The sequence below is a fragment of the Tyto alba genome, unplaced genomic scaffold (genome assembly GCF_018691265.1).
Source record: "Tyto alba isolate M040663 unplaced genomic scaffold, T.alba_DEE_v4.0 Super-Scaffold_7, whole genome shotgun sequence".
Classification (NCBI taxonomy): Eukaryota; Metazoa; Chordata; class Aves; order Strigiformes; family Tytonidae; genus Tyto; species Tyto alba.
The window spans coordinates 41,158,455-41,181,421 of record NW_024881328.1 but is presented as its reverse complement, the minus strand read 5'-3'; the positions used below and the strand labels follow the sequence as shown (position 1 = coordinate 41,181,421).

At 51.0% G+C, this 22,967-nt stretch overlaps 1 protein-coding gene across 2 annotated transcripts; it reads left to right on the top strand.

Annotated features, from left to right (window-relative positions):
• Nucleotides 1-4,962: 4,962 nt before the first annotated feature.
• ACKR3 (atypical chemokine receptor 3) lies at nucleotides 4,963-11,392 on the top strand. Of its 2 annotated transcripts, XM_042784313.1 has the most exons (3): nucleotides 4,988-5,035; nucleotides 5,541-5,690; nucleotides 9,335-11,392. In XM_042784313.1, the coding sequence occupies exon 3, from the start codon at nucleotides 9,362-9,364 to the stop codon at nucleotides 10,454-10,456; it is 1,095 nt and encodes a 364-aa protein (XP_042640247.1). In that variant the 5' UTR covers nucleotides 4,988-5,035; nucleotides 5,541-5,690; nucleotides 9,335-9,361; the 3' UTR covers nucleotides 10,457-11,392. The 2 variants fall into 2 exon arrangements, with proteins under 2 accessions (XP_042640246.1, XP_042640247.1); XM_042784312.1 differs by lacking the exon at nucleotides 5,541-5,690 and having other exon boundaries at nucleotides 4,963-5,035.
• The last annotated feature ends 11,575 nt before the right edge of the window (nucleotides 11,393-22,967 follow it).

Here is a 22,967-nt window from a genome sequence, read left to right as displayed (position 1 = left end):
ACGGGGCTCTACCGGCAGGTTTTCCCAAGGCTTTCAGCGTGTGCTGCTTCAAACCGCAGATGCCGGAGGCCTGTGACTTCCCAAGGAGCTCAGCTTTCGTGCTCTAAAATCTTCCTCTTAAATTTCGTCCTTATTGTTGTGGTGGTGGTGAAGTTGAAAATGCAGCTTTGGAGCTACAGCATGGACGGAAACCAGTCCATGAGGGGTTTTCTGGGGAAAAAAAATAAAAATAAAAAAATCTCATGAACCTTTACACTAATAGGTGGGTGGTATGGAGGAGAATGGGAAGTCCTGCACTGTGATTTCTCTTTATTACTTGGTTTAGTGGCTGAGGCTAGGCTAGGGGAAGCAAGGATGGGCTGTGGTTGCTCCGGCAGCCTCTGCCTGCACATCTCTTCCTTTGCTCTCTGCTTTTCAGAGGTCGACTTCTTTCTGCCACGGTTTTCCTGGCTGTGTGGAAAATGGGTTTGCAAGTGCGAGCCCTACGTCCTGGGGCGTGCTGAGCCTCCCAGCCAGCATTGCCGCCGTGCCTCTTGCGTTGGCTTTCCCACCCTTTTGAGCTAAGGCAGCTCCTTCTTTTGGGGGCACCTCTGGCTCACTCCATCCTTCTTCAGAGGAGAACATCGGTCTCCTTGGAGCTGCCTACAAGTACGAGTGCCTCTCCCACGCTGCCACAAGCAGGAGTAGTACCTTTCCGCAGTGCAGAGGTGGGGAGGGTGCCTCCTCCCTGCTCTCTTCCCCTTGGTTTCCTCATCCCGTGTCTCTTCCAAACTGGACAGGATGGAGCTGGACAGGAGACCAGCCCTGTGGCTTTCCTGACGGCTGCCAGGGGCTGCTGACTCGGCTTAAGGCATGGCTTGGCATTAAATGACTTGATTGTTTTCTGTTGGTAGGGGAAGTGAAGCTGGGCAGTACCGAAATTCGCCGCTCGTTTCCTTTCTGCCTGCGATTTCAGAGGTGACTTCTGGTGTAGTCATCTGTTTATTCCTCTCGTTAGTCCGGTGGCTTGTTCCTCCATCCATCATCCAACCGATGCAGTGAGGAACGTGACTGGGAGAGGACAGAGAACTAGCTGTCTTCGAAGAGGGAGGAAATGAGCGCTGCATTTTCAACCAGCAGCCTGCTGGCGCTGGCTCCCAGGGCGGCAGGAAGCTCTTTTTTACCTTCGTAGACTTCACGGATCACAGCCTGATTTCCTCCAGGGCTCTCCCTGGCTTTATCGTCTTGATGTGGTGTGTTTGCACTCCTGGCCAGCACGTCGCTCTCCGCCTGCGAGTGACGCTGCTGCTTTGGGATGCCCGCTCCGGGATGCTGCTCCCGCCTCACTCTTGCAGCACGCAAATCCTCTCTTGTGCAATGGAGAAATGTTTCCCTTTGTCCCTTTTTGATATTTGCTGTGCTATTAAAATGCTTCCCCACCCAACACATATATGCACTTTGACTTATTAGCTTTCTCTTTTACCCCCCCCAAAAAAATCTTTCTAGCGCTTAAAGCTGTCAACTTCCTTTTTTTTTTTTTAATTTCTCTGTTGACTTGAGTAGGCAGGGCTGAGTGTTAGCTTCCATCTGCCTCCCAGTTGGAAAGGGAAGCCTTAAGAGAAAATGAGGATGCTTTCAGCCCACATTCCCAATGCCCACCGGGAGGGGCTGCGGGGATTGTGAGAAATTCCTGATTTTTCTCTCCCTTCCACGTTAGTAAAAACTTGTGCTTTTGGAGAAAAAAAAACAAACAAACAAAAAAAAAAAAAAAAACAAAACCAGCAAAAAAAATTGCTGTAGTTCAGGCAGCTAAACAAAATATAAATGGAAACCAATTGGATAAGTAGTTAAAAAAATAATCTGGCTTTCAGTGCCATGTTTTGCCCAACACCCTGTGCCTGCCCCTCCTGCCGTACCTATCTCCGTGGGTCAGAGCTCGCCCTTAGGTGTGTTTATCTGCAGCACGCTGGAGCCTTGACCTCACGTAGGGCCCCCCCTGGGTCCTGCCTGTGGTCTGAGGAAAGCAGATGTCCCCGGAAGGACCCCCAAAAAACCCCGGCGAGGAGAATCCGCTGCCCCGTGAAGGTGACCGGGTCCTTCGTTGGCACGATGCCCCGGCCTCCTCCGTAGCTGGGTGAAGAGCTACGGAGTTTTGCTTTCCCCCTTTCCTAAATACATGAAGCCAACTCGTTTTCAGCGAGCGATGGATTGCCTTGCCTGGATAGCTGCATCTTCACCGAGTTTCTGGTCGCTGCGCTGCTTGAGATCCCATCTCTTGGGACATCTGCTTGGACCAGCAGCAGAATCCAACTAATCACGGCAGGCAGGTAGCATCTCGACTTTCTGCTGATCTTATCTGGGGTGCCCAGCTTCTCCCCAGCTCTGCTTGCCGTGTCTTAGGGAGGTGGCTTCGTATCATGTGGGGCTTTTTTCAAGACTGCCTTGTTTTCTTACCGCCCAAGCATTTCACCCCCGAATGCCGAGCAAAATCTGGCTTTCATAACAGAAGGGGAATGGGCTCTGTCTCCCCTGCGTGAGGAACGTGCTTGCTATAAAAAGATAGCTGGAGGGAGGAACCTGGAAGGGGCAGCGAGGGCTCTGCTCTCAGCGAATGCAGGAGAGGGGAGGTTGCCTGTGACTCCTGGACAGCTAGCAGCTTTGCGGTTGCAGATGCTGGCCGGTATTTTTGGAGACCTGTGGAAGAGATTGTACTATTTGATGTTCTTTTCTGGCACACCAAGTAAGGAAAAACCACTCTGCTTGCTTTTTTGGCTAAGTGACTCTGGAGTTCTGCTAGAGTGCCTTTATTTTTTTTTTTTTTTTTCCCCTAGGATTTTCAGAGCCTGATTTAGCTGAGTGCTTCAGTACGTGCTTATTTTTAAACCTAATCCTGTCGTCGTCTGAACTCATCGTGCTTCAATTCCTCAAATGGCCACGGACTTGGGCGAGCGCTCAGAATTTAAGCGGATGCCGAAATGCTTTCCTCACCAACAGCTGTGAGATTTGGAGGACCTTGGCCAGGGAGAGTAGGGGTCAGGGTGGGAGACGAGGTACCTTACCTCTCACCCTCTCCGTCTGTGGGATGGCGAGAGACTCGTCCCTCTGTTCTCCTCCTTCCCTGGCACCTAAACCCCCTGGCAGTGCTGTGAGCGTGGTGGGATGGTCCGGGTGGCCCCTTGCAGCTGTGCTGCAGGGTGACACTTGGAGCTGGTGACCTCCCAGATCTCGGTGGGGACAGAAGCACCACCCAACGCCCAAAAGGTCAGGCCTGGTAAATTTGATGCATTTGACTCTGCTCCTTGATGATCAACTTCTCTTTTGAAGAACTAAGACTGCTCTGCTGGCACATGGGACTCCTTTTAACCCGCACCCTCGCTCTTTTTAGATGGGTCCCTTCTGCCATAGAATGTCTGGGTTTGCCACATCCCCGTCTTGCTTTAAGCTTGAGAACTTGTGCTGGGTGCTTTCCTGGGAAAACACATTCTCTTTTTACGCATGTGCTTGCCAGCGGGTTTTAACGCAAGCTTTTAATTGCCTGTGGAAATAGGATTAAGCATCTTTGGGGAAACAAAATATGTGCTTTCCGGGGGTTTGAAGCCCTCGGGTTGCCAGTGCTAGAAGGCCATGTATCTTCCAAAAAAAACGGTGGTTAAAATGTTTTAGCTGACCTCTTTCTCCTGGCTGGACAGCGGCTCAGTAATGACGAGGTGATTTAGGCTCTGGGAGCCGTACGTGCCGGGGTGTGCTCCAGCAGCAGGGTTTGGGCCGGGGGGAGCCAAGCCCCCGCCCCGGGTCCTCTGGGGTTTTCGGAGCAGCCCGTCGGTACGGGCGTCAGACCCCTCGGAGCTGTCAGCGCCGTTGTCGGGCTTCAGCAAGTTGTATCGTGCGGCTGTTGTGTTGGCAGGTAGATTATCACCTAATCTAGCATCTTCCCTGGGACGGACAGACAGACAGACGGGCTGACCCTGCTGGAGCAGAATATAGACCTACCCCCTCCCTCTCCATGGGCCATTTTAATCACCTGCCTCTCCTCTGCTGAGGAGGAGTGCGAAGAAGTGGATTTTCAATTTTAGTTAGCAAGTTTCTGGCTTCCTGTCGCTTTCCTTGGCATTAATTTTTCTTGCTCTGGGTGAAGGATTAGAGGTGAGAATCTGCTGCCTCCCCTTGCCTTGTCTTCTCAATATTTTATAGTGTCAGGGGAAAAAAAACCTATAAAAACAGAAAACAACTAGAAACCTGCTTTTTTTTTTTTTTCCTCATTTCTCTTTTTCTCTCTTTTTTTTTTTTTTTTTTATTTTGTCTCTTTCTTTTCTTTTCTCATTTTTTCTTTTGCTCTTTCTCCTTTTTTTGCCTTTCCTCTTCTTTTCTTTTTTTTTTTTCTTTTCCTCTTTTTTTTTTCCTCTTTCCCCCCCTTTTTCTCCTTCCCTCACTTTTTCTTCTTCCCCTTTTTTTTTTTCTCTCCCCCCCTTTTTTCTCTTTCTTTCCTCCCCCTTTTTTCTCTTTCCCCCCCTTTTTTCTCTTTCCCCCCTTTTTTCTCTTTCCCTCCTTTTATCTCTTCCCTCTCCCTTTTTTCTTTTTCCCCCCCTTTTTTCTTTCCCTCCTTTTTTCTCTTCCCCCTCCCTTTTTCCTCTTCCCCCCCCTTATTTTTTCCTCCATTTTTTCCTCCATTTCCCCCTCCCTATTTTTCTTCCGTCTTTTTTTTTTCCCCCCCCCCCTTCTCTTTTCTCTCTTCTTTTTTCTTCCCGCCCTGATGTCAGTCCCCTTTCCCCCTCTCCCACCACCGCCTGCCCGATGCTCTCCAACCCTCCCACCGCTCTCCTGTTCGTGCTGACTAACCCTCCCCAGCCCCCCAAATCGCAGCCGCCCCGCTCGCACACTTCACCCCGCTCCCCTCCCGGGGTGCAGCCGCCTCCCCCTCCCCGGGGCCGGGGGCGGGGGCGGGGCCGGGGGCGGGGCCGCCCCGAAGAGGCGGTTCCCGCCGCCGCTATAAGCGGGGGGGGCAGCGGCGGGCAGCGCTCAGTCCCTCCGGCAGCGCTCGGCGCCCAGGCAGCGGGAGGTAAGGGCTTGGGGGGGCCGGGGGGAGAGAGCGGACCCCCGGCCAGGTTTGGAGGAGCTGCGGGGTGTGGGGGGGGTGCGCGCCACGGGTGTCCGTGTGCCCCCAAACCGCGGCGGGGGGCTGGAGCAGCGTGGCCGCCGCAGCCGAGCTCCCTCGGCCGGAGCTGCGGCTGCATCTCCCCCACCCCCGCCAGCACGTTTGGTTTGAGGGGGGTCTGGGGGGGGGGGGGGGTGGGTGGGTTGTGCGTGTGTGTGCTCCTCTTCTCGCACCCCACCCGTGGCCGGGTTAGCGGGGCTGGCTCACCTCGCCGTGGCGGGAGGCTGGGAAACTCCGAGATTTTTGGAGTCCACCTGCTTCGGGCCACTGGCCCGGCACTGGGTGCTGCTCGCCCCTGGGTGCTCCTTCCCCCCGCCTGCCTCCAGAGCCGCGGGGGACGCCTGTTGCCCCCTCCCCTGTCCCCTTCCCCCCCCCCCCCCCCCCCTTATTTATTTCTTTTTCATCTCAGAACTGCAGAAGAGTGTTTAAACGTGCGGGGCTCAGACTTGCAAAGCCCCTTGAAGGCATGAGTGTCCTGCAGGGGCCAAACGGCCTGGGAGGGATCCCGAGGGAGGGTGCTGGAGGACCGGGCTGGTGCTTTGACATGAGAAGGGTGAAGGTGCGTGGGTGACAACATCACCACCCGTCCTGGCTTTTCCTGACACGGCTCCTTTCCTTCCCCACTCGGGAGGGCAAAGCCCAGTTTGCCAGCAGGTCTGAGTGCACTGCGGGATGCTCTGGGTGGGAAAGGGGGTGCTGAGAAGTACCCCAAAGTGTCGAGGGTTTAAATACAGCCCCACAGTGCTAGGTTGCCCTCCTAGGCAGGGACGCTTGTGCCTGTTCGCTTCTCCCCAGCCCGCAGCGGGTCCTAGGTGGGATGGGGGAGAGTGCAATCCTGCAGGCTCCATCGGCACCAGGTGACATCTCCGGGTGCCTGCAGCAGGATTTTGGGTGCCTCTCCTTTCCTTCATGCCGTGACTGCTGCGAGCGAGCAGGGGACTGGCCGCAGCGCACGTGCCTGCCGGGTGAAGGGGTGATGGCCTGGGAGAGCTTTGCAGCACAGCGGACGCAAAACACCATTCCAGCTGCCTTCACAAGTTTTTAGGATATTGTGCTGTCTGCAGAGAGCGCTAAAGGTATTTTTTTTTTTTTTTTTGAGGAGCACAGAGTGGCTTTTATTGAGTTTGTCTAGTGGGTTTCCCCCCCCACACCTCCCAGCTAATCTGGGTGGGAATCAGAGTTCGGGTTACAGCAGCTAATCCCAGACTATAGAGAGCCTGGCCTCCTAAAGGTGTAATCTCTGAATATAGCCATCCTCCCCAGCAGGATTTTGAGCCTGGGAGGCCGTATCGGTTTCAGATTTTTATTACCGTGCTGGGGATGCGAAAGCGCACAGGCGTGCGGGCGGCCCCGGGCAGATGGATGCACGTGCATGCAGCAGACCTGCTCTTGGAGTGCAGGCTGAGATTCGGGCTGAGCCCCGTTTGTTTTCGGTAAAATGCCCCCGGGGTGGTTCTGAGCGAGCAGCTGAGGTGGTGGTGCCCTCTCCTAGCTCCTGTCCCCAGCGCTGCTGGGAGCCCCAGCTTCAAGGGCTTCTTGCTGCCCTGTTGCCGCCTCCCTGCTTGCCCTCGTTGTTCCTCTGTCAGAACCAGCCATCTGACATCCCACAGCCAGGGCTGAGTTCCTTCTCCGTTACGGGATGTGCTGGAGGCTGGGTGGTGGGTCCTGGAGGTTGGTTTGAATTGGGGTCTTGAGATGTGGAATGACCCTGCTCCCCTTCTTGGACCACATGCCTTCCCAGAAGATGCTCAGGCCCTCCCGTGCTCCTTCTGTTGGGTGTTACAAGGGTAGCAGGGTGTTCCTCCAGCTTTGCTCACCTCGCTGTCCACAAATACCAGCAGGAGATGGTGGCCTGTGCCACGAGGCTGGGAGCCTGGTGGCTTTTAGGGAGATTGCTTTAGTTGCTGTGGGGTTTCGAGCTACAGGGACTCGGGGATGTTGTGCTTCTCCCTGCACCTGAGAGGCCTTGAAAAGCGTTTGTGCTGGGGACGCAGCAGTGGTGGTGGGACCCAAGGTGAGGTCTAGCAGGAGACCCGTCCCTCTTACACTTGCAGCCCCGGGCTGAAGTGAGTGGCCCTGGGGAGCTGCGCATCCCTGCAGGGTACAGGATACATCCCCGCGGCTCTGCAGGGAGCAGGGTCAGCCCTTCTGCCCGGTGTCAACGTGGGTTAAATCACCCTCTGCTTCCCTGAGCTGGAGATGGGAGATCATCTATCCCAGGACAGAAAGCTGCCACTGTCTCAACTCCCTCTTTAGGCGGCGTTTTAGCAAAATCCACGCTTAATTTGGTTTGGAATCTCACCTCTGTCTTGCAGCAGGCCGCAGGATGAAAGCCTGGAAGGCTGCGTCGGTTTGAAGCGATAGGCTAGATCGCCTCGTGGGGCCAAATTGGGTTGTGTTTGTGGAGAGATTTGACCTCCCCCCTGGATGTGTGCAGGGCCCCCCCTCATTGTTAGTGCCACCAGCTTCCCCTCCACTGGGACAATAGTGCCTGGAGTCCTCCCTGGTAATCTCCCCCCCTTATCTCCCTTCTCTTCCGCAGCCTGTATCCCTGGCGGGCGGGGAGGGTGGGAGGTTTGGGAAGAGCCGATTATGCAGATGGAGGAGCGAGAGATGCTGTGTCAACCAACAGCCCTTTTCGGGGAGCCGGGGGCGTGCCTGAGCTCTTCCCTGCTCGCTGTCCCTTCCATGCTCCCCTAAACCCCACCAGGAGGTCCTGCGGTGGGGTCGAGGACGTTCACAGATACAGGTGGCTGCGGGATTGGTTTCCCCTCGTTGCTCTCTCCAACCGCTCGCTCATGCTGGCGTTGTCCCCCGGGCTGGGGTGGCATCAGGGGGTACCCCTCGCTGCTGGGGGCATGGGGAAAGAAACAAGGTGGCCACCATTCGGGATGCTGGAAGTACCCACGGCGGGGACTGCGGGTGGGCTGGCTGACCCGATGCTCCGGCTCCAGCCAGGGGAACGAGATGGGGTCCGTCCCTTGGAAACCCACCTTTCCCTCTTTATTTTGGCTTCCCCCAAGCTGGAGCCTGCAGATACAGGGCTCCAAGACTTGTCTGGCTGAAGCGTGGCAATCACGGGCCAAGGCTGCTGTGGGTGGTACTGTTGGCCCTCTCGGGTGGGAGGGTCCCAGCGGGGAAGGCAGCATTTTTATGTCGCTCCAAAAGCACAAGGGTAATTAGCATCCTGGCTTCGGATTTTGTGTAAGCCCTGTGGGTCTGCTGGAGCCCTTCCTTCTGCTGGTGAGGAAGTTAATGAAGAGCCCCTTGCTTTGTCCACTGCCTGCCAATGGGAGAAGGGGCTGAAGAGGCAAAAAAAGTACATGTAGAAAAGCAATAGGGTGGGGAGGAAGCAGTTGTTGTGGAACCAGCTGTGATGGAGGAGTGTTTTGTAAATCAAAGGTCTCTCCTAAAAAGAAAACTTAATTCCAGCAGGCCTACTCAGCAGTCAAGCTCTGACTGTTTTTTTTTTTTTTTTTTTCCTTTTCTCAAAGCTACGTGATAATCATTAAACACAGGGGATGCTTTGTAAAATAGAATTCAAGGGAAGGAGGGAGGATGGAGCAGGATTTAAATTTAAAATTGGACGAGGGTACAAAGCCCCTTAGTTCCCCATTTCTGCTTAATGCAGCTGGAGCTGGGCTTGACAGGATGCTGACCAGAGCTTGTGGTAAATGTTTTACAGTACTGTGTATCAGCCAGATCAATTCTACTATGCTTGAGGGAGTGCGGATAAAATGGCTTAAAGATTCCCCTGCTGAAAGCGATAGTGTCATCATTTATGTTGGAGAAGACAAGATTTAGTCGCCTGACATTTATTTGGCCATGGTGTACTTTGCGGATTTCATACCCGGGGACGATAGCCAGCCTGATGATGTCAGAAGTGAGCTACAAGAAAAAAACAAAACAAAACAAAAAACGCTCCCCCCCCCCCAAAAAAAAAAAAACCCAAAAAAACACCAAAAAAACCCCAAAAAACATCGCACAACAAGCTGGTGCTGTTCGTTTTTTGTTGACCAGATGACTTTTGCTATACATCTGTTTTGATTGTTTTACTCCATGGATTTCTTTAATGGAAAGTGCCTTACAAGAGTAGGAAGTTACTAAAACAGAGCATCCTCCATGTGCTTTGTGGTACGAAGGCGGCAGCAGAAATATCTCTGTTAACTTAGGTTGTTTCTTTTGATCCTAATTTACCTGTAGGTCACCCGAACTCCAAACTGAGCGAACATGAGTGCACTTGATTTGACTTCCATCCTCGATTTCCTGGAAACAGCCAACTTGACGGAGATCAACTGGACGTGCAACAACGGTGACTGCATCACAGTTGATGCGACAACATGCCCTGGCACGCTCAACAAAAGCGCCCTGCTGTACACCCTGTCCTTCTTCTACATTTTCATCTTTGTCATAGGGCTGGTGGCCAACTCAGTTGTGGTGTGGGTCAACCTCCAAGCCAAAATGACCGGCTATGAAACCCACCTCTACATTTTTAATTTGGCTATCGCCGATCTGTGCGTCGTCATCACCCTTCCGGTGTGGGTCGTCTCCCTCACCCAGCATAACCAGTGGCACATGGGAGAAATCACATGCAAGATAACTCACCTTATATTTTCCATCAACTTGTACAGCAGCATCTTCTTCCTGGCTTGCATGAGCGTGGACCGCTACCTCTCGGTTGCCTATTTCACCAATTCCAGCAATCGCAAGAAGAAGATAATCCGTCGCTGCATCTGCATCTTAGTGTGGCTTCTTGCCTTCTCCGCATCTCTCCCAGACACCTATTACCTCAAGACGGTCTCTTCCAACAACGAAACCTATTGCCGTCCCGTCTACCCAGAGGAGAGCTTCAAAGAGTGGTTGATCGGCATGGAGCTCATCTCCGTCGTGCTGGGATTTCTTATCCCTTTTCCCATCATTGCTCTCTTTTATTTCCTCCTTGCGAAGACCATCTCTGCCTCCAGTGACCAAGAGAGGAAGAGCAACGGGAAGATCATTTCCTCCTACGTTGTCGTGTTTCTTGTCTGCTGGCTACCCTACCATGTAGCTGTCCTGCTGGACATCTTCTATAGCCTTCATTTCATACCTTTCAGTTGTCAGATGGAGAACTTCTTATACGCCACTCTTCACATCACTCAGTGTTTCTCTCTAGTCCATTGCTGCGTCAACCCCATCCTGTACAGCTTTATTAACCGCAACTACAGATACGAGCTCATGAAAGCCTTTATTTTCAAGTACTCTGCCAAAACTGGTCTCACTAAACTTATCGACGCTTCCAGGGTGTCGGAAGCAGAGTACTCGGCTCTGGAGCAAAATACCAAATGACTGCAACCCCACAAAGAAACCTCCTTGACTCTCTGACCTTTTATTTTTGCGTGTTTTGGTTTTGTTTGTGGGTTTGTTTGTTTTGTGTTTTTTTTTTTTTTTTTGGTCGGTTGTTTTTTTTTTGTTTGTTTTTTTACCCCCCCTTTCCCTTGTGCTTGTTATAAACGGGGCATGAATTCCAGCCTACGAAAGAGAAATAGCAAACTGTAATTTAAGAGTAGAACCGAGTGCAAAACGGAAGTGGTACCAAAATTAAGCCTTTTGTTGATGTGTTCTCTTTGATCTCCTCCTATCCTAGCCTGGTCTGGACTTCTTGACAACGCTATGCAAATGGAAATGACTTTCTAGCAGACAAAGCCATTGTGTACCGTAGATAACCATGCATTTGCAGGATAAGCTTTTTCTTCCACGTGTAGATTCCCTCTTGTCTCCTTGTATATGTTATATATATAGTGTGTTGTATTTAAAAGCTCGAGACTTTATTTTCTGGCTCTTGGTGTACCTTATACAATTGTATTTGAAAGTAAAATATATTTTTATCATGTATTTGAAGTATATTGCTGATGAGTGTATCCAGAGTGCTGTAGTCTGAGTGTTAGATTGCCATTTGGTTTCAAGTGTCGTAGGAAAGAGGATGCCAATAAATAGCAGAATGGAAATGATCTCTTAGGTGCATCCGCCCTGGCCGGCACGCTTTATTGACTGTAGCTTTATGTGGTGGTCATACCCCCATGTCTGGAGCATGAAATGTATGTAGTGTAATATAGTTACCATCATGTTAAAATTAACAGTATTGTAAGAGTTGTTAACTCCTACGCCCGTACTTCACGAAGCTGTATCCTTATGCACAGAATGAATGATCTTCTGAGAGTTGTCTCTATTTGTAAGTTATTTTTGTAAAATAAAGATCTGAGGGGAAAAAAAAAAAAAAAAAAATCTGTGCCTACCAGTGGTTTGACTTGCCATCCTCCTCCTCTTCCTTAGGGGGAAAAAAAAAAAAAAAAAAAGTTAAAAAGGAGAAATCCCAAAGCCACCTTCCCTTCCCTCCTTTGTTTGGGGCAGGAGCAAACAGGTCAGTCTGTATTTTCCTGATGTTTGTTGACAGTGGGCAGGAACCATTGAATGGAGGAATGTGAGACAGCACCGGTGGTGCGTGGCGAGAGGGGAAGGGGTGGGAGGAGCGGGTCTGTGGGAGACTGTGCTGCTTGGGAAGGTAAAGCCGATGGATTTGTAAGGCGAAAGCTGCCGGGAGCGATGGAAGGCTGTGTTTGGGGCTTAGAAGTAAACATGTGGAAGAAAAATCGGGAAGTACGCAGATGGAGCGGATATTTTGACTAATCCAGGTTCAGTCCTCTGTGGTTTTTGCTTGTGATGGAATTTCGGGGGTTAGCAGTCCTGACAGCATTAAATCCGTTTTTTTTTTCACTCTTCTTCTCTTTCTTGGTTTGCATTTAATTTGTAACGCAGTATTAAGTGTGGGGCAAGATTCAGCCGCTGCGGGAAGTACGAAGTAGAGATCTTTAAGCCAGTGAAGCACCTGAATCGTGGTCATCTTCGTCTCAGGACAAGGTAACTAATGTTAAATCAATGATGTCTTGCAGCCACTGCTGATGCTGTTGCTAGTTTGCATGTTTTGCAACTCTGGCACGGTGCTAACTGCTCTTCTGCAAAGCCTACGCTTAAATTCCTATTAAATCAAAGCATGCCCTCACCCTCTGAGATCCCAACAGCCAAACAATTTTGTGATGACTGTTTTGTTTCTTTCTACATGTTACTGCCTCCTCAAAGGTGATCCTATAAAAACAGATGTTTGCCAGCACTGCAAAGCATTCCATCCCCTCCTTGTACTTGGTGTTTCTGAAAAAGCACTGGTCCATCACCAAATGGAGGAGCTGGTTGCAGAGAAGGGCTGCCAGCACGACTTTCACAGCGTCGCTGCACAAGTATAGCCTTTTGGGCTGATGCTTCGTGTAGGAGATGGGTATTTTTTGAGCTTCCCATAAGCCTTTCTTAAGGTTCTGCTGAACTGCAAGGAAACTGCTCCCTCATGCTGATAGTTCAGAGCAGAGGTGGTGTGTTAATACTGAGAAATGAAGGTTCCTGGTTTAGCTGGGCGTTGCTTCCCGTCCCCCTTTAGCTGTGTGTCCTCTACCAGCGGTGCTGGGTACGGCTCTGGTGTCCCATTCCTGTGCTTCTGCAGGGGGTTGCTCAGTTTATAGCAGCATTAACTATTGCAGCCCAGGCTCTGTCTTGTTTTCACGCGATGCTGTGGCTGGTTTGGAGGTTTGAGTTGGCAGAACCTCACAGATCTTTTCTCTCTGCAGTTTGGTACTCGCACGCTCAGACCTGGAGATATCCCGGGCGGTGCTGAGTGTTGGGGAGGTCCCGCAGACCCGCTGTGTAGCCCAGACCAATAAAAGCCTCCAGACCTCTCCCGTGGGGAGCCGAGTGGTGGTGGGACGATGCCTTTTCCAAAAGCAGGGTCAGACTGAGAGAGCAGGTGAAGTTTGGGACCGCGACCCTCGCTGGCAACAGCTGTAGTGTTGCACACACAGGTCCTTTCCAGCCCCTCCAAGGAGAAGACCTGGGGCTGAGCACCCATCTTGTCTCCTGGGCCCCCAGAAGCACAGGAAGGAGGCAGCATCCCCCTCGCCAGCAGCACTGGGGTTTGGGAAGGGCCCACGAGGTCCCCTCTGGGGATCAACGCTACTTGTGTGGAAGTGGGTGGGCTCGAGGTGGCCGTGAGTCTGTGAGAGGGGTCGTAGTGAGCAGATGATGGGAAATCGGTGGAGGGCAGAACAGTGCGGAGGGACAGAAGGGTAGGGTTTGTCTGTCGTTGCGTATTTCTCCTTAGGACTTGTTTTCGTGCAGAAAGTTCTCAAAAATCAAACTTTGTCAAAGATATAATAGGAGAAAATACACATATATATGGCACTGGGGCCAAAAAACTGGGTTTGAACCCCTTGGAGTCTGATATGAGGGAATTTATGAGCGGCTAACAGATGAGTGAAAATCTGTCTCCAGGTAGATGTGACTGTGACTTCCAGTGGCTGATGTGATGGCTGCCGTCGCCTTGTTTGGCCAAGTGTCCTGACCCTGGAGCTGGAGGTGTTGCGCAGGGTCCCCGCTTCATCCCGCTGCGGCTTTGGGGCAGGGCTGGTGGGCTGGCTGCCCGCGCCCAGGGATCTCCCTGGTCCCCCCCGCAGCTACAGGTGTACGTGGGGGTTCAGGTTTTGCCTTTGCGAGGAGCTCAAATGCGCTATGTTAAGGCTTCGGTAAGAAAAATTAATAAAAATCAAATGTAATCCATGCTGGAGCAAGTCCTCCAGCATAACTCTTGGGCTTTATGGCTGAAAAGATCCCAGTGCTGTCATACTGCACGTGCCTCGGAGGCACTCTCTGAGCAGATAAAAATATATCTGTTCTGTAAGAGAGGAATTTATCTTTTTCTTTTTTTTTTTTTTTTTTTTATTTTTGCGTAGAAAGTGCAGTCCTGCTTTATTGTTACTTAAACACAGAATTCCTTTTATGAACCATAAACGACATTCAGGTGTAGCACAGTGACTTTAAATCAGCTCCTCTGGCAACCATTTAGATAGTGGATCGTAAGAAACGCCTAACTGGCCTGTTTCTCCTTTGGCTAATTCATCGTTTCAGTGCTGCTGACTTTAGATACCAGCCTTTCATGAGTTCAATGAGCATAAAAGCCATTTAGAATTCCAAAGAAGCAAGAAATAACTCAGCTGTGAGCAATATTTAAGCACGTGGTGGCGGCGGCGCTGCCAAAGCTGGCTCTTAATCTGTTTCAGAGAGCTGCTTGATGAGAAGAGTTGGGCTGGTACTTTGAGAAGTGGGGCTCAGCCCCTCTGGTGGGATGCGGTGCTGAGCGGGGCGTGATGCAGTGGGGATGGGTTTTGGGGGGAGCTGATGTGTAACGAAGCCCACAGTTTGCTTTTAGCCTCCCCGCTCCATTACTGCGTGTGGCTGAAGAGCATCTGAGCCAGAGTCTGCTCTGATTTACACCCCAGCTTTACAGTAGGATAATGCTGCTGATTTAAAGGGGGCTATCCAGGATTTATGGGGCTTTTTATAAGTAGGATCAGGAATTTTAGCCGTAATCCTGTGCAAATGTATGGGTGTGAGTGCAGATGTGCGCATCTGCATCACTGATGCAATGTAATACCCACGTACAGCCATTACGCAAAGACAAAATAATAGCAACACAACAGATAATAATGATGTGAGGTTACTTTTGCAAAAGTCCTTGCATTGCAGGGTTATAATATGATTCAAACCAGGCTCACAAAGATCCTCTGGTGGATAATCCGGCTGTAACCCTAAAGCATGTGTCTAACCCTAAAGCATGACTCTTCTAACATCCACTGTCATGAGAAAAATCAGTCTCCTCCCATTTTGGTAATCACTGGAAAAAAAAAAAAATCACTGTTTTCATTTAAGTCTTGATCTATTGTTTTTCTGGGATTATGTGGAATGTGTGCAAGGCCTTAGCTAAAGATTTCTATCCTGGAAGCACTATAACCTCACAGGACCAAAGAGATACCAACATCCCAGTGATGCTGTGAATCCAGGGAGACCGCTCAATCCTATGGCTAAAATACTGAGTAGGATGCTCTTCATCACTGGAGTGAGAACGTCAGAATAAGGGCTTTCTGGTTATTTATTATATTCTGCTTATTATACAGGGCCACGAAGATGCTGGGGGGGCTGGAGCAGCTCCCCTGGGGGGCCGGGCTGAGAGAGTTGGGGGGGGTCAGCCTGGAGAAGAGAAGGGGCCGGGGAGCCCTTCGAGCGGCCTCCCAGGGCTTAAAGGGGGGACAGGAGAGGTGGGGGGGGACTCTGGATCAGGGGGTGTGGGTAGGACAAAGGGTGATGGTTTTAAACTGACAGAGGGCAGATTTAGCTTAGAACTAAGGCAGAAATTCTCCCCAGTGCGGGGGGTGAGGCGCTGGCCCAGGGTGCCCAGAGCAGCTGTGGGTGCCCCCTCCCTGGAAGGGTTCAAGGCCAGGTTGGACGGGGCTGGGAGCCCCCTGGGCTGGGGGAAGGGGGCCCTGCCCGGGGCAGGGGGGGCTGGAACCAGATGGTCTTGAAGGTCCCTTCCAACCCAAACCACTCTGTGATTCTGTGATTTACTTTACCCAGCAGGTACGTGTCTTTACAAGAAAGTTCTGGGAACCAAGCGGACCCTCTGCAGATGTCAGCGGGCTTGGCTTCCATGTGAAGTATAAAATCAATGCAACTCAACAGCTTCACTTCAACAGAGGGTCTGGGCTGTTGTATGTCGTACGCTTCTTGACATCATCTGGTTTTAAGCCAGCTCCGATGATGGATGTTTTTGCCTCTCACCTCTAGGTTAGGGGGGAAAAAAAACAAACCCCTATCATGTTTGCTGTCTGTACAGTACTATTTCCAGACTAAAGAAAAAGAGTTAAATTACATTTTAACGGAACAATACCAAAAACAGCAAAGGTCAGGCAACTTCTAAGTAAGGTCACCCTATCGATTGCAACAGTGAAAGGATAGACATCAAATACTTTGCCATGAAAGGCTGAAAAGAAGTAAATTCAGCATGTTATATTGAAACCCAAGTCTCTTTCATATGTTGCAGAGCCTCTGACATAGCAGGTTTACTGTTCAAGCTGAGATATGTTGCCTTGCCAACATATATTCTGAGTTACCCAAGCAGATTTAATGTTTTTTGGAGTAGTGACTATTCTCTGTTTTGGGGGACACTTTTCTTTTTCTTTGCAAAAAATTGTTGCAGAAGATCTCAAACCTACCTAGGAAATGACCTTAATCAATTTAGTTCCACCGATGAGTATGAAAACTCAGATCTTTCTTTTTGCTTTCTCTAAACATTGTCTTGCTTGCATTGAGTAGGGTGACCGAGTCACAGCTTGATAGGAGAGTGCGTTTTGTTTGTTGGTTTGTTTTTTTTTTTTTTTTTTAATCCATCCAAGTGGCAGCTCTGTTTTGTCCAGAAGGATTGACGTGACTGACAAGTGTTTTGAATTTCTAAGCTCCAAGGTCTCAAAATGCATGAAAAGCGAATGACACACACACAAAAATGTAAATCTTTGGAAAACAAGCACCAACTACACACACACACACACACACAAAAAAAAGAGGCAATTCTGCAAAAGGGTGACAGACGATGCATTCATTCTGTCCCCCCTTTTTTTTCTTTTTAATAAGCCAGTGTTTCTGGGCCACCTACAGGCACATTTATGTTTTTTGCAGTAGGGAATTGGGATGCACAATAAGCCAAAGTCACGGTCGTCGTGCATCAGGGTGGGTCTATCTGCATTATCTCGGGGTTGCGGCTCCCATCGCCACCAGCTCGCCAGGATCTGTTCCCATCAGCTCCGTCTCGATCAGGGTGATGCCGTGGGTCTCAGTGCGATGGGCACACGACCCTTGAATACCCTCATTATTTAGGGCTTGGGCTGCAGGAGTCCCAAGAGAATGAAACCATGGAGCTGGGCTGTGCAGACGCAGCCGGAGGCGGTGCCTGACCCACCGAGCTCACGTCCCAATAATGTTGAAGGTGGGCTTTGAGGGGAAGGCGGGGGGGATCCCAGCACTTGCCTGCTGTGCACGGGTTGGTGGGGGGTTCCAGACTGGGACTAAGACATCCCCTGGGCTGTCCCCAAACAGGCTCTGCTGCAGGCTGCTTCACGTTAGGTCTGTGGGATGCTGTTTGCAGAGAGCAGAAGGTGTGAGAGGGAAGGCAAGTCGGATTTCTGGTCTCCCAACCAGCGAGCTGGCATCTCCTTTCTGCCGGGCACCCCATCGCAAAGTGGATTGACCTAGCTCGGGATTATCCATGACAGGCATACGAACCTCCTCTGGAGGGCATTTTAATCCTTTTTGCTTCCTCTCATCAAGGACTGGTAAAATATCTGCGACCACACCACCTGAGTGCAGGGTGTCGCTCCGCGAGGCTCTCTTCCCCCACATGGCATCACTCTCAGACCAATGCCGGATGAAAGGTATGGGAATCCTGCGCTGTGCAGAGGATGCTGAGCCCCTGTAGTCGTGGGCTGGAGCTCTTCTCTCTAATCTAGCCAACTTGTTCCAATGGCTGGTTCAATTTTCAAGGTGGCCCTGTTGCTTTGGTGGGAGGCGGGAGTGGCTGTTTTATGAAGAGTGGTGATGGAGAGAAAGTTTTTCTTCTCATTTCCCGTCCTGTCTGGCCCAGTGAATGCGATGTTTTTGGTTGAGGGGTTCGAAGGAGTGAGGGAGGCAGTCAGTTGGAAACGCCGATTCCACAAGCTCCTGAGAGCCACCAGCCGCTGCTTCCTCTTGGTTCAGCTCGACCGGTTCATCATGGGCCCGAGGTGGCTGCTTTAATGGGAAGTTGGCCGGCGGAGGAAAATCTATACCTTCCTTTTGCAGTAAATCAATAAAAAGCTGGAGTGTTTTGGATTCCTCCTTCCAGGAGAGAATAGTCCTCATTGTAAGCCTGGAGAATAAAATGTCAAGGAGAGGGAGAGGGAGGCTCTTCCCCCTTGCACGCTCCAACTCTCTTGGCTGAGGGGCAGCTTTGCTCTGCATGTCTCGTCCACGTTTGATTTTGGCATCGCTTGAGGCTTTCAAAACCTCGCCTGAGAGTTGTGCCTTTCTGGAGAGGTAAACGCCAGGCATTGTTTGTTCAATCTAATTATGGGATGAGGGTGATGGGGCCTAAGAAATCCCTGGGAAAGGATGAAAAGTGGATTTTTAGCGAGAAAAGCGTCAGCAGCCCTAATGTCTTGCTATATCACGAATCGTTCTCTGGGCACCATCTCAGCTCTGCCTGTCAGCCCCAGCACCCGGTAATCTCTTGGTTCTGCTTCTGCAAAAGATGCTTCAGGATGAAAGCCTGTATTTCAGGTTGGAAACTCTCTGACAGGTCAACTTCCTGAGTGACTGAGAGGGGTGACTGGTTGGCTCAGCCCCTGAAAGTCTGGATGCAAGCCTGAAGTGCATTAAACCTTCTCCAGGGACGGGGGTTTCACACTTGGAAAGCTTTGTGAGGTTTCCAGCGTTTGCTGCTTCCACTCAGGCTGGAATCCAAAAGTGCAAAGGCCCTTGAAAATGATTAATAAAGAACAAAAACCAGACCCTGAGACAGGTTCAGCTCTGCAACTCCTCTGAAACTGTAGGCTTGCAGAACTCTCACACTTTACTTGGGTAGATTTGTTCATGTAAAGCTGAAAACCCATTCTTCAGACTGAATTCAACCCCGAGTGCAGTTTGTAAAAGGGTTAAGAGCATCTCCAGGTATAACATCCTTGTCTCTAAATTGGAGAGACATGGATTTGATGGCCGGACCACTCGGTGGATAAGGAATTGGCTGGATGATCGCACTCAAAGAGTTATGGTCAATGGCTCTATGTCCAAGTGGAGAGCAATGACAAGTGGTGTTCCTCAGGGGTCAGGGTTGGGCCCGGCACTGTTCAACATTTTTGATGGTGACATGGACAGTGGGATCAAGGGCACCCTCAGAAAAATGCCCGACAACGAGCTGTGTGATGTGGTCAACGTGCTGGAGGGCAGGGATGGCATCCCGAGGGACCTGGGCAGGCTGGAGAGGGGGGCCCGGGCAAACCTCCTGGGGTTCAACAAGGCCAAGGGCAAGGTCCTGCCCGTGGGCCGGGGCAATCCCCAGCACAAACCCAGGCTGGGCCCTCGAGGAGTGGCTGGAGAGCAGCCCCAAGGAGAGGGACTGGGGGGGCTGGGGGGGGGGAAACTGCCCGTGAGGCAGCGCCGTGCGCTCGCAGCCCAGAACCCACCCGTGCCCTGGGCTGCAGCCAGAGCAGGGGGGGCAGCAGGGCCAGGGGGGGGATTCTCCCCCTCTGCTCCGCTCTGGGGAGACCCCCCTGCAGTGCTGGGGCCAGCTCGGGGGCCCCCAACAGCAGAAGGACACGGAGCTGCTCGAGCGGGGCCAGAGGAGGCCACGGAGATGCTGGGGGGGCTGGAGCAGCTCCCCTGGGGGGCCGGGCTGAGAGAGTTGGGGGGGTTCAGCCTGGAGAAGAGAAGGTTCCGGGGGGACCTTCGAGCGGCCTCCCAGGGCTTAGAGGGGGGGCAGGAGAGGTGGGGAGGGACTCTGGATCAGGGGGTGGGGGTAGGACAAAGGGTGATGGTTTTAAACTGACAGAGGGCAGATTTAGATGAGATCTAAGGCAGAAATTCTCCCCAGTGTGGGGGGTGAGGCGCTGGCCCAGGGTGCCCAGAGCAGCTGTGGCTGCCCCCTCCCTGGAAGGGTTCAAGGCCAGGTTGGACGGGGCTGGGAGCCCCCTGGGCTGGGGGAAGGGGTCCCTGTCCCTGGCAAGGGGGTTGGAACTAGGTAAACTAGGTGGTTGGAACTTGGTCCCTTCCAACCAAAACCATTCTATGGTTTTATAAATTGCCAGTGTCTGTCAGTATCAGTGGGTTGTACTCCTTTATGTGGCTGGAAGGTCTGGTCCAGGTAATTTGGTGGAATTAGATGGGATTTACTTGCATGAGTGGTCAAAGTGCTTCTATACATGTAGCATTCTGTCTGCAATTTGCCATTGTTCGTCATGACAACCTCTTATGTCAGTGAGAAAGTCCCAGGCACCTCTTGGCCTGAATTTCTTTTTATGAGGCTTTTTGATTCCCCTCCACTCCATGAGACCAGCAGCTCGTTGCCTGCGATGTGTGTTGGACCTGGGAGGTGGTTGGAGGAAGGGGAAGCTGTTCCCCATTTGTGCTGTCTATGTTGCATGTAAGGAAAGTCTGTGCAGGCGAAGATGCCTTTGGGGAGATGAAATAGCCCCAAAGATGAATTGTTGTCACACAGAATATAAAAGGAAGCAAATGTTTGGGATTATGAGTCAAATGTTGGTGATGATTTAGCGTTGGCTGGACAGCAGCCCCGGCTTGAAGGGTCCTTCTCTTTGGCCATGCATCTTCTGATCCGTGTGTTGAGTGTTACTCCAATGCAGAGGTGGCTCCTATGAATAATGAGACATCCCGTACATCACTGGCTCGTTGTCTCCCTCAAGGGATGCCCACTCCCGAGTTACAGGTGCTGCTCCTGTGCTCATGGCTGATATCCAGGGCAGGAAATCTTGGCCTGGCTGAAGCCTGTGGGATGTCATTGACAGATGGGAGCTGATCTCTGCTCAGCTAATCCTGACTCATAAGAGCAGAACCTGGGGCCTTCAAGGGGGTCCCTGTGACCTCTGGTAATCTTCAGCTGTTCAGAAATTTGGGGCATCTGGCAAAGGTGCAGTGAGGTTTCTGGAGGCTGGTTGTGTGGTTGGCATAATGAGGTCTCAGTCTGATGTATGAGGGTAGCAGCAACCATAAATACAAAGGATCTTGTGGTCATCAATAAAAAAGACTGCTAGCACTTACTGAAAATGGCTTCTTTATAATATTTGTACTATATATATACATGCTATACCATATATTTATACTCATATCAAGCTAGTCCTGCGGGTGGAGAACACGGCAATATACAGCACCAGAAATACTATTTGGGATCTCACAAATCCTTTCTGCTTTCCTCAGGTGAGTTACCAACCACTTCCACTTTACCGGGCATCAGATTACATCCACGTCGCTTGGGAGCTAAAACTGTTTCTACTTGCATGGTATTGGAAAAGGGAACTTTGACTGAACTGCAAGTGGTCAGATTTGAGTTACACAAGTAGTACCTTCCTGCAGGGAGTTGTTGTTAGCTGATTTAATCACCTTCCCTCCTTCCACTGACAGCAGAAGTTATGCATTAGAGGAAGACAGCAAGGGAGACCGTTCAAAACAAGACTCTGAGGTAACCCATCATCGCATGCCTCGTAGGAGAAGGCTGGATACAGCTAATGGGGGGAAGAGCAAAGCTGTTGACTGTTTCCAGGACCTGTGGTTCACAGGCAAGGAGGATTTTTTTTTTCCCTTTACTTCTGTATGATGTATGTGAAGCTGCCTTTTTAACCCAACCAGAAGCATGTTCAGTTCTGATTTTGAGTCAGCTGAGGTGGTGTTCGAGCTTTTTCGTAGCGCACAGCCTCTCTGGTTGCTCTTGTTTATTTGCAGAGGGTGAAGATGAGAGTGTGGGTTTGGGAGAGCCAAGGAGCCTGTGCTGAAGTGGTAGGGTTTTGCACCATTTTTAGCAGCAGTATCGGCTTGATAACCAGCGCTGTATTCGTCAGGCTAGATAAAACTCATCTGAGGTGTTCTGCTGGTTTGGCTTGAGTGTGCTCTTCCTCTGCCTCGAGTGGTCTTCTTCACCTCTTCCTCCAAACCTGGGGCTGATTTGTGCCCTGTGTTTCCATCAGTCCCGGGGGCCTTATCTCTGCCTAGCAGCCGGGAGCAGGACTCTGTCCTATCTGTGATGCCGCAGGCACGGCTCCGCACCAGCCAGCACCTGAAATCCTAACAGCAGGGCTGGCAGCGAGCACCAAGTTCTCCGCTCATCTTTCCCCTTACTCTTGCAGGTCCCTCCCAGCCGAGGGTCAGGCCTCTGGGCCCCTTCATGAACACGCACAAGCGATGATGCTTTGTAAAAGCCGTTTTTTAGCCGTCCTGCCGTGGGAACAAGAGCGGGGTGTGTTTCAAGCCAGCTGATGCACTGATGGTCTTGCTGCCTGCAGGGCTCCCAGAAGCGAGGCGAGGGTCATAGGAAGTAATATCTCTTGTTAGATCAGCCGATAGATTTGGGGAAAAAACAGACAAGCTGTTTTTCAGGCTAAAAGCATATCTGGTTTTCCCCAGTTGTATCAGCGCTGGTTTTTCCAGCTGTATCTATGCGTCGCGTACAGCCAGCTGATAAAAGACGTGCGCCGTGGTCCCTGTGCTACCAAACACTGAGATGCCACAGGAATTATATTCCTGTTATTGGCAGCAACCTGTGACCTGGTGGAGTCCAATTCTTACACATCTCGGCCTGAAAGCCCCCTGGTAGAGGATCCCTGCTCGGATGGGGGATTCCCATCCACGCTCCCGTTATTCGTCTGCCTACAAAGGTGCGAGGGTCTCTTCTCTTGGTAGAAACCATCCGTGGAAGCTCATGCCCCAAGAGGCTCATGAGAGCCTGGGTTGCACGCAGACCCCTTCCAATCCACATTTGACAGACTGAACTGGCTTGTTATGAAACTCTGAGATAATACCGTGCCTATTGGAAGTCTCTTTTGTTTTATAGTGGGATTCACTTTCTTACCTGCCCTCCGGCTGCAAGAGCAGCCAGTTGTTTCTGTGCAAGTCTAATACAGGTTAGTAATATATCATAGGGTAAAATTATAGGTTTTTCTTTAGTGCCAGACATTAGGAAGCATCTGGTTAAAGAAGCACCCAGCATGGATAAATCATGTTTAAAAAGCTTGCAATTCTTTTTTAAACTGCTTTTTTTTTTTTTTTTTTTTTTTTTTGGTGTACTTCTACCTCCAGGGGCATCTCCCCAGCTGGCTGTGGAGGAGTGATTGTCGGTGAAAGCCCAGGCTGGCGAATGCTCTGCTGGAAAGACAAGAAAGTAGTGGAAATGTTC